General features: G+C 33.9%; 1 protein-coding gene across 1 annotated transcript in view; it reads right to left on the bottom strand.

The window, feature by feature from the left end:
* CEP350 (centrosomal protein 350) overlaps window positions 1-16,430 on the bottom strand; it is a 135,761-nt gene that overhangs the window by 49,744 nt on the left and 69,587 nt on the right. Inside the window, exons 25-27 of the mRNA XM_007448517.1 lie at window positions 11,588-11,734; window positions 9,820-9,977; window positions 1,577-1,776 (exon numbers count right to left, since the gene is read on the bottom strand). Coding sequence (XP_007448579.1) covers window positions 1,577-1,776; window positions 9,820-9,977; window positions 11,588-11,734 — 505 coding nt within the window. The remainder of the gene's footprint in view (window positions 1-1,576; window positions 1,777-9,819; window positions 9,978-11,587; window positions 11,735-16,430) is intronic.

A 16,430-nucleotide genomic window follows, 5' to 3' on the forward strand; every position in this document is an offset into this window, starting at 1 on the left:
GGACACAACTTTTTTTTAACCTCGCACAAAATTTATTGGAGAGTCCCTCCTTTATTCACTAGTCTCCTAAGTTACCTGTGTCAGAAGTCAACTTTCCATATATGCACAGGTCTTTTTTGAGCTATCTGTTTCATAATCTATTTGTCTCTGATAACAAATATCAAATTGTCTTAATTATTATACTCTTAGAGGTGTTGAAACTGCTAAGTTCCTGCATTTTGTGGTTCTTCTTTAGGAATGTCTCTGCTTTTTGGTCCTTTGCTCTTTCATATAAATTTTATTTTATTTTTATTTATTTTAATAAATTTACTTATTTATTTTTGGCTGTATTGAGTCTTCGTTTCTGTGCACGGGCTTTCTCTAGTTGCAGTGAGTGGGTGCTACTCTTGGTTGCGGTGCGTGGGCTTCAGGAGTTGTGGCTCACGGGCTTAGCTGCTGCAGGCATGTGGGATCTTCCCGGACCAGGGCTCAAACCCGTGTTCCCTACATTGGCAGGCGGATTCTTAACCACTGTACCACCAGGGAAGCCCTCATATAAATTTTAAAATGAGCTTGTCAAACCCTACAAAGAAATTTTGCCAGGTTTCTGATTTAAATTGTCTTGAACCTACCAATAAGTTCAGAGAGAATTAACATCTTTATGACACTGAAGCTATCTGTGAATATGGTAAAGTTCTATTTATTTTGGTCTTCTCTAACAAAATTAGTCTCCTAATAAAAAATTTGGTCTCCTAATAAAATTATAAATTTTTCTTCGTAAAGATCTTCAATACTTATCGTTAAATTTATAAATGGCATCTTTTAATAATTAGATTTTTCTAACCAATTTTTGCTTATCTACAGACATGCAACTGAGTTTTGTTTATGGATTTTATATCCACAACCTTGCTAAACTCACTAATTCTAATAACTGACATGTAAATGCTGGATTTTCTATGTGCATAGTCTTCTCATCTGCTCTTCTCAATAAGATAATGAGAGTTTTGCTTCTTCCTTTCACTCTGTAAGTGAAAATAAGCATCTTTTTGTCTGATTTCCAAATTCAAAGGGAAAACTTTCTATGTTTTATAACTGGGGAAAACTTTCTATGTTTTATTATTAAGTAGGAAGTCTGCTGCAGGTTTACTTTTTTGTTTTCATTAATAGATATCCTATACTGGGTAAAGAAAGTCCCCTTCTATTGCTAATTTGATCTGAGATTTATTTGTTTTATTCCAAAGGCTTTTTTGGATTTTATCAAGTGATTTTTCTGAATCCACTGAGATATCATGTAATTTTTCTCCTTTAATCTGTTTAAGTAATTCACCACATTATCAATTTTTAGTATGTGTTAAACCCCACGTGGTCCTAGAACAACCCATTTCCATTTCATAGAATTTACCCAGTTCTTCTAAGTTTTCAAGTATATTAGCATAAAGGTATTCACAGTATTCTCTTATCTTTTCAATATCTGTAGCATTCATAGTTGTATCACCTTCTTCACCCTTAATCATTCACCATTTTTTAAAATAATTAAGTAAATCTTTCAGTTACATTAGGCTTTTAGTATGTAGTCTGAATAGTTAGTCTTTATTACCTTTCTGTTCTGCTCTCTGGTCCTCCAGTTCTTTCTTAGGAGTTTTAGGTTTTATCAATTCTTTGTCCCAGGCAGCCAAAGCTTGTTTCTCCATTTGACGAATTTCTGCTTCCTCTGCATCTAAACGTCTCTTCCACTCTAGTAGCTCCTCTGCATGTTGGCGCCGTTGCATTAGTTTTTGCTCTCGCTTTGTCAGAAACCTATGGTCACACCATGAAAAACAGTGAGAGAACAAATCTATAGGCAGAAATCACTTTGAGAGCTTTATTACTCATTACGTTATCAACAAGTTGTATAAAACAGGACATTCATAGTATTCCTCTGAAAAAAGTTTGAGATAATAGGAGCTTTGGTGAGTGATTGTATTCAGCAAATAAGAGAATTTATTTATTTTACTTGTAATTAATTATTTGGAAATTTAGCAAAGGAAAAACTGTGGGGTAATTTCAGGAAAAAAAAATCTTCAGAATATTTGGCTAACCATGACTGACAGTACTTAATGTATTCATTCTTCACAGGTGATTCTTTTTCATAACAGAAGATACAAGGAATTTATTCTGAAGGCTAAGACCAGAAAACACACAAACTCAAAACAACGAAGACCAAAACAACAACAAAAAAAACAACCCCCAAAATCCCAAACAAGCAAGCAAACAAAAAACCTGTTCATGTCCCTTTTTGATTTTTATATTCAAATTCAGTCTGGTTTTGCTTCAGGTATAGTAAGTTTGGTTCCCATTACCTGGGAAATGCAATGTTAGGTGATAGTCTATCTGTTTTTCATGGAGAGAACACTGAGAATCACAGTCAGATGCCTTATGCATAAAACATGACTATTTATTTACTTAAGTAAAAGGATGCACCAAATGCCTCAAACTTCTCAATTTAATCCAATCTCTGGAATTAAATAGCCTAGTATATCTTAGCTCCAAAGGGTTAGGGGACATAAATGATTTAGGAAGTTATTTGAGTAGTTAAAAAGCTACTATTTGCTCTCCTCAAATGTAGACGCCACAGCTAAATGAAAGGTGGGCTGCTCATATTGTAAGTGTTAGATCTGTAGTGGTAGCTAATCAACAAAAATACATTCACATATCCAACAAACACTTAATAAAAAGCACAAGAACTATCACTCCACTTCTTAAACAATCAGCATGTCAAATTAATGTGGAAACAAAAAGGTAAAATCTATGGGACATTTGACAAGAGGCCCCTAGGCTGTTAGAAAAAAAAAGAAAGAAAAAAAAGCAATAAAAACAAACAAAAAGAAAAGAGCATGCTCTATCAAAGAGTGCACTGAAAAAGGTGCAAAGTTACCTGACCAACTGGTTGTAGATATACAGCTGGAATTTGGGATGAAGGTTGGGAAAACAGACACTGAGAGAGGCCCAGTGATGAGACGTAAAGACAGAGAAGAAGTAGTGAACAGGAGAGCAGTGTCTACAAAATAAGGAGGAAGATTTTAAAACCAAGAGATCAAGAGGCAGAAAGAATGAAAAAGGGAAAGCATAAGAGCTGAGTGCAGAACTTTTTAATATGCTTCCTGAATAACATTATAAGCTACTCAGTTAAAGCAAGTGTTATACTTTGTATGACATATAAAACATATACTTTTATAGATCTTACCAAAGATTTCTGAACATACGTGCCTTTCTTCTCAGCTCCTGCTTAACCATCATGTATACTTTCAGGTAAATTTATTTGTTTGTGAGTAGAGTAATGAGAAGTAGAGTGTGAAGCTAAATAAGTTTTCTCATAAGCTTTAACACAGAGTACAACAATTATGGGCATGAACCTACCATATCAGCAATTGTATATACATATGTAATTCTGAATGAGTAGTTTTTATATCTGTACCTTGTCATGTATTTTAAGCTTGAATTTAAATTTAAAAAGCAGTACATTTGCCTTACTTAACCTTACCATTATAATCTAAGCTTGAATATAGTTATATAGTTTAGAAAGTCAATTTATAGTAAAAATACCTTGTTCACATCTACAACATAAAACTTACTGTCATCAGGACCTACTGGAGGTATCTTGCTTTATATTTAACAAAGGCCCACTTAAATAATAATACTGAAATACAATACCCATTCTATAAAAAACCAGGATGCATAATTAAGAATAAACTAAGCTAGTTCCAATAAATACTACGAGTAGTAAAAAAAAAAAAAAAAAAAAAAAAAAAAAAAAATCATGCTGTGGACAATTCAATCAATCATAAGGTTAAAAGTAAGAAGAAATTCCACATGTTAAACTTATAAAAGTAGGAAAAAACCAATTGTTTCTCTCTTTTTTTAATAGTAAATAGACCATTGTATATATGAAAGGATAAATAAGTCTAATAAAAGGTTTGGAAAGGTTAATTCTCTTTGACAGAGCATGCTCCTGTTCACATGCACACAACAATAACTTGTAGATCAAGGCAACATTTATTGCCTTGGAAAGGCAAGGAATAATACCAGTAAGTCAAAGAAGTGAGAAAATCTAGGTACGAATCCAGTCATTCATTTGAATTTTAAAAAGTATGTAGAATCTTGACTACATGTATATCTTTAGATAACAGATGATTTCAGCGTCTGTTTCTCCACATACAACTTAGTATTTCACCTTCCCTCTGTTCAGTTACATACTCGCTCTATCTCTTTCTTTCCCTCTCTCCCTCCCTCCCTCTCTCTCTCCTCTCTCTCTCTCTCTCTCTCTCTCTATCATATCTGGATTGCCTTGATTTTCTGCACTGAAGTTTTTGTGCAATTTTGCCAAGTTTCAATAAGACACTGCAATCTTCCTTGCCATTCTTTATGAATGTATAATAAACTTATTTTGATGCCAATTATGCAAAAACAAATGTACTTGGAAAAGGTCCAAAAAAATCTATTCATAACATTCAAATATCACCCACCCTCTCAAGTATATAACTGCTAAATGCATGCATGACCTAGTACAAAAAGTAGAACATTGGAAGATGTGAAATAAACTGTAAAAAAAATACATATTAAATTTTTTTGTCCAACCCAATATAGAGGATAATAATTTTCTCTATTAGAACAAATACTAATCATTTACTTTTCATTTACAAAGATTAAGCATATTCAAAAGCTCTAGGTTAGAAATGAACAACAAAAGAAATGGCTAAAAAATAAAAAAGAAAAGAAAATGGTTTAAGAGACAGTGTAAGAAAAGTTTAACTTAAAGTTGGAACTTCATCCCAGAAACACATGTTCCTTATTTAATAAACATACATTCTAGAATTCAAGAGTCTCTTAAAAGTTGTATAAAATTGAGATAAAAGAAGCAGTAGCACTTCACACTAGAGTTAACCATCCTTCAAGATGCTGCACAAGTAAGAAATAAACAAAATTTGTGAATGATGGAAACATAAATGACTATTAATAGAAAATGCTACTAATACACTTTATGGCTATTATCAAGGCATTCCCCAACAAGGCCTCTGACAGTTACAGAACACTGGACTAGGATGAGACATATGATAGTTTTAATCTAGTATGGAAATAATTATGTTCCTATAATGTTTAAGCTTTAGAAATTCAAAAGTAAGTAATATACTTTTAAAGTCCAAATTTTACACTCTAAACTTTAGCTATGCAGCTATGCAACCGTAGTAATCAGGCACTGAGCACCTTGCCAGTTTCAACAAATACTATTTTGAAGGGTCAATTTCTACTGAGATACCTTTCAGTCATCAATGCAGTTATTTAAAAAAACTACAAGGTTGGAAGCAGATGTGCTAACTCAGTTTTTCACTTTAGCTGGCTGATGTCCAGAGAGTAGGGTTCTAGTTCTTCTAGCTCTGCCATTATGCTACCTGACCTGGGACAAGGCATTTAATCTCTGCAGGCCTCAATTTCTTCCTGTAGAACCAAGGGACTATACTAGATGACCTCCCTAAGGACCGACTAGTTCCAACATTTTATGATTCCTTCTTCATTTAAGTACTTCCTCACACTTTTTAAAATACATACCTCAACACACTGATAGACCATGTGACATAAATGAGAAGCTTTTATCCTCAATAAGCTAATATAATTGTAGACTGTGTTCCAATAGATTCTAAAAGCATGCTACAATTTGAAACAGCAAAATTATGATCTAAATTTTAAATAGAACTTCCAGTTCTAAAATCATTTGATTATGAAAGATGTTAAACAAAATAAAAACTTAATACCTTAAATTATTTTAAAATTCTTTCTGGATCTAAACAATTCTTTAACTCTATACTGTTACAAGTAAAAATGAAAACTAGTGCTTTTAATTATAAAATGGATCAATTCTTTTAAGTACTTAAGCATTTTTAACAATATTCAAAAAGGAAGATAAATGAGCATATGGATAGTACTGACCTAAAAGAAAATACAGTCTATTTTTCCTACAGCAAAATCTATTCTATTAAATTGTTCAATAATCTGCATATACTTAAATAAATTAAATAATACAGGTACATCATCCCTAATCTAGGAAGAAAAAAAAAAGCACACTATCAGACTATCAGGATTTATTCATCCACTACACTTAATCTAGAACCTTCTCTAAGAAAACTATATTTCTAATTTAAGGCAATGATATTTAATACATTGTTTAAAATTTTAATAAAAATGTCTTCTTTAACGGAATAGCAAAAGCCTTCACTTGCAAATGCAAAGTATTTAACTCTGAACACTCATCAAGAAAATTTCCTTGATATATATACTCTTTTCAGTAAAAATTTCTTCCTCTTCTGAGCTTCCTTAGCAATAGATTTTTATATACTTCACTAAAGGAACCTGATATTTCTTCTTTTTTCCACCTATACTATAAGCTTTTCAAGGGCAGGGTTTATGTCTGATTCATCTTCATATCCCTCAGAACCTACTATATTCACACATTTCCCAAAAAATAATTGCTGAGGGAATAAGTATATAATTAATAAATAGTACAGAAGAACAAGCTGCTATTAACAAATGAAAGAAAAAAACGCATTGTATCCTATTTTAACACTTAAAGAAGAAGATAAACACCATTCCTTCAGTGTTTCATTTGCTCAGTAAATAATTTTCCTAAAACAGAATTGGCAAATTAACAGGAAGAGTCAACTGTATGTTTTTTTCCCCGAATATCTGTTTCACAACTTTATACTGTAAATCATGCCCCTCACAGAAGTAAACAAAACTCAGATTTCATTTACCAATAATTATCAAAAAACTGAGGGCTAGTCAGTCTGCGGCTTTTGCAAACATATTTTCATTATTAGTAACCTCTTTCATAGTTTAAATTTCTTTTGCTCTTAACTATAGAAATGGAAATTATTTCTAAAATGTCAACTCAGTACACAGGTCAAGAAAAGCCATAGAGGGGCTTCCCTGGTGGCGCAGTGGTTAAGAATCTGCCTGCCAATGCAGAGGACACGGGTTCGAGCCCTGGGCCGGGAAGATCCCACATGCCACGGAGCAACTAAGCCCGTGTGCCACAACTTCTGAGCCTGCTGCGCTCTAGAGCCCGCGAGACACAACTACTGAAGCCCACACACCTAGAGCCTGTCTGCCGCAACAAGAGAAGCCTCTGCAATGAGAAGCCCGTGCACTGCAATGAAGAGTAGCCCCTGCTGGTCACAACTAGAGAAAGCCCGTGCACAGCAACAAAGACCCAACTCAGCCAAAAATAAATAAATAAATTTATTTATTTATTTTTTAAAAAAGAAAAGCCATAGATTAGAAATACAAACTTTAACAAAGGCATTGTTGTCTCAGTGAAACATTGAAGAAGGAAATCTTTCACTGGAGCCAAGAATAGTTTGACCACTTTGGAAAAATATTTATCACAGAATCAAAGTTCAGAGAGTTAACAATAAGCAGTAATATATATGAAAAAGTTCCTCCCAAAGTTAGCTAAACTTATTGAGAAGGGTGACTATTTTCTGACAAGTGTTTTATATTAGTAAAATAGTAATCTCTTAGAAGATGGCCTTTTCTAATTTACAAAACAAATAACAGTGCCCAGTAGCAAAGGCTCAAATAATTTTATTAGTTATCTACTGTAGCAAATGACTACAAAAATTAGTTTTCACATTACAGTGGATCCCTGAACAGTGAGTGGGTTTGAAATGCATAGGTCCACTTACATGTGAATATTTTTCAGTAGCAAATACTGCAGTACTGCAATGATTTGTGGTTGGCCGAATCCGCAGATATAGAACTACAGATACAGAAGAACCACATACATAGAGGAACCACGATTATGGAGGGCCGACTACGCAAGTTTTAGGCAGATTTTCATCTATGCGGAAGGGCAGCATTGCTAACACAACCCCCAAGCTGCTCAAGGACCAACTGTGCTTTGTTCTGGAGATCAAAAAAAATTAACATAATCTCCCTTTTTAATGCACTGCTAATTTTGGAAAATATTCCACTTCATCCTCAAATTTCAGCATTATCTTCCAAACATTAAAACTAATTTCTCTGCAACTACTGTCCTTACCCCAGCCCTACCACAAACACAACTGCATTGCTTCAAACAACAAATCAATAAGTCACTGAATGCTTCAAGGCCTTTTCTCAAAAGTTTACTGCAGTAGTTGACAAAGGAAGGTAAAGCAATGATAAAAAAAAATTCTAGGTCTTTAGTATTTTGGGCTCTGAGAAAATAAATAACAAAACTTAGAACAAAGTCAATAAATTCAACCTTTAACTTGTTATTTAGGGTTTTTAAAGTTTTAACCAAATCTCAAATAAACACCATATAAACTGACTAATCTCACAAACAGAATAGGATTAGCAGTTCCTTCCATGGATGTGATTAAAATTATTAGAATATTACTCATAGAGACCAGCAATGAAGATTTTACTGGTATAGACAAACAAGGAATCGATGAAGAAATTTCCCTTGAAGCTGTCCTTCCTCCAACATTTATGATCCAAAGGCATTTAGAGGCAGATATAAAATGCCAAATCAGTGATAAAAATTTATGAGATAGATTATTCTGAATTCAAAGATCCCTGGAGCAATCCAGTATGTCCCACACAGGCTACTGGAAATTTTTATCAGAAGTAAAAAAGAATTCCTATTTGAATAGTCTTAATTGCTCTATCCCATGGAAATCATACAAAAGGTACACTTACACATTTGTAATTATTCAGTTTTCACCCCCTTATATTTTTTATTTTAAAAATTTCTATTTATTATTTAAACTTATCTTCATAATCAATTTAGGTATTTTTAAGTTATCAAATGCCAATTTTAAGTTACTGAAGTGCAATTTCAATTAAGCAATGAAGTGCCAGCATACAACACTGTACCTATAGTAAGTAAGGTTTGACTTACAACTGCTTGACTGTTCAGAAAATAACTAAATCATAGGTTGATGTCACATATAAACAGAGTATTATTAAATTTGGTGATGGGCAGTATACTGCCGAAGGATATCAAGATACAACTTAAGTTTAATCTGTGGTTCAAATTGCTAACTTAAAATAAAAGAGCAGTCAACAAAAATTTTAATGGACCTCTCTTCTATATTTAAAAAAGGTAGAAAATAGTCCACAAGCAGCTACTTCATAAGCGTATTTAATCAAATGTACACGCAAAGGAGTAAACTCTCATGTAAATGTCACTTGGTACGGTCAAAGCTGACACATAATTGAGCTATATCTAAGTAAGAGTAGCTTTCTTTAAAAGAGTCTTTAAAAAATTAATACTTAGAAATGTTTTAGAAGAATGGTAGACTGCCAAATCATTCAACATCCCAGGAGAATTTCAGACTTTCTGGTTTTAAATGAGCAATTCAGACCCACTCACAAGGTTAAAATTTCACTCTTCTTTGAGTAACCCTGACAGTTGTCAGTCACAGGATGAGATCTCAAGATATACCATTAAGTTGCTCCCTCAAGTCAGTGGACATGTCCTCAGATTTCAGAAAAGGTAAAAATTTCACACTTACTCATAACTTTTAATAAAAGAAAGGAGAAAACGTTGTCATGGGTATATGTGCAAATACTATTTTGGTTTTTAAAATAAGAAACCTGTGTGTATTTAAGATTAAGAAAATTTGTTTTATAATTTGTTTTATAAATTTGTTTTATAAATAAGGTCTACAGTTAACTGACTTCTAGGATGACTTAATAACTGCTAAAATGCAACTGAATCCATAAAATATTATGTATCAATCTAATCTAATGAAATACATTAAAAATATTATTTGTTGCTACTACTTTCAGTGTAAATAGGAGATATTTTTTAAAATGAATTACTTTTCATCCATGCGGCTTCTCATTTTCTTCAGTTTCTGCATAATGCTGCTAGTTTCACTGCTGGAGATTGAAATGGGGGAAGGACTGCGGGTCTCCAAGTCAGTTGGAGCAGGACTGGTTGCCTTATTATCCTTTGTATCATCATCACTATGAGAGTCCTGCAAACAATAGGGTATAGTAGAGTATTATAATTATACTGGAATTTAAGATCTCAAACTGATTTAAACACTGTCATTTCAAAATTAATTTATCATCTTCAAAACAGTATTTGTAAAATAGCTAAAATTAAGGTATTACTTAAAGGACAAAATTATATCACACAAGTAAAATGTATATACATGTACTTATATAGTCCCTAGATTTGTTGCTTAGGAGCAACAAAACCTGAATAGCAGTGAGCATGCTTAGCACCAGATCTTGATTTCTAAATAACTATCCTCCTTGGAGAAACAGCTGATTCCAAGGCTGAGGCAGGGAAAGTAAAAGGTGACCCTGAAACATCTTGTTCCAGAAAACATGAAAGTGCTCAAAGACTGCTGGGTACATGTCAAAAGGACACAGAAACCTGCTTGAAGAGGCTCCTAATGGCCCAATTTGAGAAAAAGTGAGCATCAAAACAATGATAGTAACAGATTATAATGCTGAGTAAAACACAAATCCGTGAGTCCATACTGATATAAATAAAAGAATAAATTTAACTTTGAAGAAGAACAGGAATGTATGTAGCCTCAAAATACCTTCATGTAATGCACTTATTAATTACAAAGAGAAAGAGAGTAACTATACAGTGAAGTATGGTAGATGCCACCTTAATCAAATGTTCGAGTTAACATCATCAGTAATGAGCTAAATCAAAATCAGGTGCCACCTGACTGAATGCAGAGAACAACACAGCATCACTTCCGTGATATTCCTGCCAAAGATGCACAACCTGAATCTAATTATGAGGAAAGATCAGACAAACCCAACTTGAGGACCATTCTACAAAATATCTGGCATGTAATCTTCCAAAGTGTGAAGGTCATGAGAGTCAAGGAACTTTTCCAGACTGAAAGAGATTAAAGAGATATGAAAACTAATGTGTCAATATTAATTTGTTGGCAACGTAACTCTCGACTGAGAAAATCAAAGCTCTTTGTACTGTTTGAAATTTTCTACAAATCTGAGATTGTTTCAAAATTTAAAGTGTATTTTAAAAATCAAAGCAGTGAATATTAAGAGATTTACTGTATTGCTATATAGGCTGAGTTTTCCAACACTATATTGACACTTTACAGCATTTCAGAATAGGTCCAAATTTTGTTTTTGTCTGAATATCTCCTTTGAACCTTGTATCATTATATTAGGCATTAGACAGCTGACAAAAGTATTATGTAAAGAGCAAAAATAATTAATTCCTCCCATTAATTCTGAGGAATATATTTGGATTGAATATATTCCCATTAATTCTGAGGAATATATATTGATATTGATATTTGGATTGATAAGCAAAAACAAGGCTCTCTGTCCCAACTGAATTTATAAATGGAAAACATTTTTAAACTAAAATATGACCTACATGTCCCTTTCAAAACCTGAATATCCCATGAGAGTAAAAAAAAGACTCTCACTTTATATAAAGGCACATACATAGAACTTTATCCTGGTGCATTACTGTATCACAGTGCTAGAATGAACACACCCACCATATTAGAAGATGAGGTAGAGTTAGGTATTAGCAAGCAACATGAGGCAGAAAACAAATTAATAATAATTTCATGTAATTTACCAATTTATTCTCCCCTGCAGACTTCAACTTCTCCTGCAGTTTTATGGTGGTCTGTCGGATCCTTTCTATCTCCTCCTGCTGTTTAAGAATCAGCTGTCTTTCCTTCCGAGCTGCCTTATTGGCTTCCTGAAGACGTTTAATTTCTGCCTAAAGTTTAAAGAGTTAGGCGAGGGATTGAAATTTGGAGGAGACAAGTCCAAAATAATATTTTAAAAAGAAAATCCAATCATCACATATATCAAAAATAAATACATACAGCATTTCAAGATAAAAATAATAATACTGAAAAATTTTTAAGCAGTGGAGGAAGAAAAAAAGTCACATAACTCCATCACTCTAAAATAATTTAACATGATTCCTTAATTCAATTATAATTACAACAGACTGATAATTTCATATCCCTTTTTAAAACTTAACATACCCCTTCATATTTTTCCATAGTGCCATTTAGTCTTTACATTTATTTAATAACTGCATATCAAGTAAACTAATTAATGTAACCATTATTCTATTGCTAAACTCCATTCCGAATAGTGCTTTAATGCCTATAAATTGTTTCATACTATGGATTAGTTCTTTAGGAGAGATTCCAAAAAGTAGGACAAACAAGTCAAAGAGAATGAATGATTTTATGACCCTTAGAATAGTTTCTAAAATTGCTTTCAGAAAAGAATTTTCTCCACATAAAATGCCACCAGAAACATTTAAGACTACATTGCACCAAACTCTCTCCACACAGGATATTACTGTTTTCTTTTGCTAATAGTGCGCAAAAAATGATACACTTCACTGTTAATAATAAAATTTAACAGACTGTCCATTTTTTTCATAAATTTGTTGTAATCTGTTCTCTTGTCAATAAAGTAAGCATAATAAAGATATTAATAACTTGTTACAATTTATTTAAATTTTAAAAAGAGATCTTTTAAACTATCTGAAAATGCAGAAAAGTGCACAATAAACATCTAATTCCAAAATCCCAAATTAACAATTGTTAATACTGTCACATTTTCTCTTAGTCTTTAATTTCATAAAGAAATAAAAGATTACAGATAACACCAGTCTACAATTCCCTGCTCCAACTCCCTAGAGGTAACCACTATCATGGTATATATCCTTCCATGGTATACATCCTTTTAAAATTCTTCTACAAATATTTGTACTTACCTGCAAAAAAATATATACTGTTTGGTTTGTATGTTTTAAAATATTTTATGTTATATCATACATATATTTTTTCAATCTTGCTTTATTTACTAAACATTGCTTTTATATGTCTCCATGTTGATGTGCCCCTAAATGCTGCATAAATTTACACTGGAGGTATACAGATTTCATGTATCTATTACCTCTATGGTTAGATAAGGTTGTTGTCTACTATTACAAACAATACTATAATCAATAGCCTTATACTTCTTGTCTACTTGGGCACGTGTATGAATTCCTCTCAAGCACCAGTTCTCGAAGTATGGTCCAAGGACCCTGAAGCTTCTTCTGGAGACTCTCAGGGTCAAACTATCTTCATAATACTAAGACAAGACACTATTTGCCTTTTCACTCTCATTCTCTCATGAGTGTACAATGGCATTTATTCACATTTTGAAGAAAATAACTATATTTTTCAAAACAAACAAAATTAGTGAAAATAGTATGTAGTAGATGTTTGCACATCTCTTTACTGTCTGGCTTGTTTTTTTTTTTTTTGGTTTGGGTTTGTTTTTTTTTTTTTAATTGAAGCATAGCTGATTTATAATACTGTGTTAGTCCCAGGTGTACAGCAAAGTGATTCAGTTATACACTAATTTTTTTTCAGCTTATTTTCCATTACAGGTTATTACAAGATATTGAATATAGTTCCCTATGCTATACAGTAAATCTTTGTTGCTTATCTATTTTATGTATAGTAGTTTGTATCTGTCAATCCCATACTACTAATTTATCCCTCCCCATCTCCGTGGCTCGATTTTTTTAAAATACCATGCATTGCTCATTTGGAAAATGTTTAGTTCACTCAGTTATGCAGATCTTCCAAATGTTCACATATTTCATTATACAATCCCCCCAAATCACATTTATTAATATCACTGTGATCTCGAAAAAAATTCTTTAGTATTAGGTGGTAGACAGGAATTTTTCAAAATTCTGACATTTGCTTGAAAGTTTGAACCTTATCATTGGCAACAAACACTGTCAACTGCCTTCTTTGAAGTGACAAGCACACTTTGTTCATTTTTGAGAAAATGATTATCAAATACCCTAATCTGAACAAACATAGTTTGTCTCTGAATAACTCTTTCAAGTAAAAATGGAATTCCATGAAAAATATCTGGCTAGCTCAGCTTGCAATTCAAACTACACAAATGCTTTCCCATGAGTTAATCACCTTCCTCTGGTATCTAGGAAAAGTGCTTAATTGTGGGCTTCCCATTCCTGTCACGGAGAATATGAAAACAAGTACTCAGAGGTCAACACAATAAAATTAATAATTTTTACTACTTAATCAGGACATTCTTTAGTAGAACTAGATTTTTTTCGCTGCAAGTATGTGGCAGTGGAAGATATAATGACTACTAGTAGTTTCGTGCCCCTGCCCTGATCTGTGCTAAGGCACCAGCAGTTTTACCACCATTGTTTTTGCACCATTTAGTGCAAATGTCAACACATAAAAAGGGCTAATTCACATCTCACTATCCTTATGAAAATAGTTTTGATCTCCCTGACCCATGAAAGGGTCTCAGGAATCCCCAGAGCTCTACAGAACACCTTTTGAAAACTGCTACTAGCTTAGGCCTGAGTTTCTATACCAATTAATGTATAATTTCACCCAATCCAAGCTTAGAAGAAAGAAAAGATTTTTTTCAAGGGGTTCTAAGAGGAAAGTGTTTGCATCTCTCTTAAGAATAAGCCATAAGGTTGTACAAGTAAACTGTTCACTTTAAAATGGTTAATGGTGGGATTTCCCTGGTGGTTCAGTGGGTATGACTCCACGCTCCCAATGCAGGGGGCCCGGATTCAATCCCTGGTCAGGGAACTAGATCCCACATGCATGCTACAACTAAGAGCCTGCAAGCCGCAACTAAGAAGCCCACATGCTGCAACTAAGACCCAACACAGCCTAAATAAATAAATATTTTAAAAATAAATAAATAAATAAAATGGTTAATGGTATATTCATTTTAAAATGGTTATTTTATGTTATGTGAATTTCACCTCAAAAAAAAAAAGAATAAGGAAAATATGTTCCTGTTGGATACAGCTGTGCAAAGATATGTGGCCAAATTCCTCATAGCCATCTCACTACATGTCAAAATAATCTCTACTGATACAACTGCAGTAAGTATCTCAGTACCTATATCCTCACACTCTGGTGCTTTTACTCCTACAGGGCAACTTTCTAGGGGTAGCTGTGAGACAGGCCTGGGACCTGGGAACCTTTGCTACAATGCTGCAAAGCTTGCACCTGGACACCTCTCCTTAAGCTATAAATACAAAGAAACTATATGGGACTAAAAATAACTGCTTGCATGCTAGGGCAAATTCTGGACCCAAAAGATACAAAGAAACCAAAATAACCAACTGCCACTTTTGAAGAGCCTGGAGCAAAACCAGGGTGCTGCGCATGCCCCCTGCACACAGCACCACCTAAGGGGTGGGCAAACCACCTACGCCGCCCCTCCCGTCCGACCCTTGGACACACCCCTACCCTCACCCCACATAAGGAACCAGCTCGTTGGCCCTCCGAAAGCGAGCAAGCAAGCAAGGGAACCTATTGTTTGTTCTCACTCCCCCCTGCTACAGCAGGGGCCCCAATAAAGCCTTGCCTGAATTTCTTGTCTGGCCTCTGATCAATTTCTACTGATTAAGGAGGCCAAGAACCCTGGTCTGTAACAGCTAGTTGGATCAAAGAATACTTTTTGCACATTTACTTAAAAAGCATTCTGGCCTCCTATAAACATAGCATGCAGAAAAATTAGTCACTCAAACCCCGGCCACTGGGATTGAACAGTTTGCCACATTTGTTTCAAATCTCTGTTTCAAAATTAATTCATTAGAGAGAAAACTAAACTCTACCCCAATCTCTTTTTCCATTTTCCTCTCCAGAAGTATATCATCCCTACATGTGCTGTGTACTTTTGATGCATGAGTGATTCCATGGAACATATATTACTAATTGGTGACTTTTAAAAATTTGCAAGAATGGTATCATATTGTACATATTCTTTTGCATCTTGTTTTTCTGTAATAACTAATATTATAATTAAAAAAAAAACTTTTCGCCTCACAGCATGGCATGAGGGATTCTTAGTTCCCCAACCAGGGATCAAACCTGTGCCCCCTGCAGTGGTAGTGCGGAGTCTTAACCACTGGACTGCCAGAACAGTCCCAATATTATGATCTTTGATAAGACCTACTGCTGTCCTGTTCAATAGAGTAGTCAATAGCTACATGTAGCTATTTAAATTGAGATTAATTTTAAGTGAAATTAAAATTTCAGTTTCTTGGTTGCACCAGCCACATTTTAAGTACTCAAAAGCTACATGTGGGGACTTGCCTAGCGGTCCAGTGGGTACGACTCCACGCTCCCAATGCAGGAGGCCGAGTTCCATCCCTGGTCAGGGAACGAGATCCCGCATGCATGCCGCCACTAAGAGTTCACGTGCCACAACTAAAAAGATCCCACGTGCCACAACTAAGACCCAGCACAGCCAAAATAAATACTTTTTTTTTTTTAAAAAGCTACATGTGGCTAGTAGCTACTGTATTGGATAGCAGAGATACAGAACATTACCATTATTAAACAGTTCTTATTTTTTTTTTTTTTTTTTTTTTTTTTTTTTTTTTT

Source organism: Lipotes vexillifer, unplaced genomic scaffold (assembly GCF_000442215.2).
Source record: "Lipotes vexillifer unplaced genomic scaffold, Lipotes_vexillifer_v1.1 scaffold76, whole genome shotgun sequence".
Lineage (NCBI taxonomy): Eukaryota > Metazoa > Chordata > Mammalia > Artiodactyla > Lipotidae > Lipotes > Lipotes vexillifer.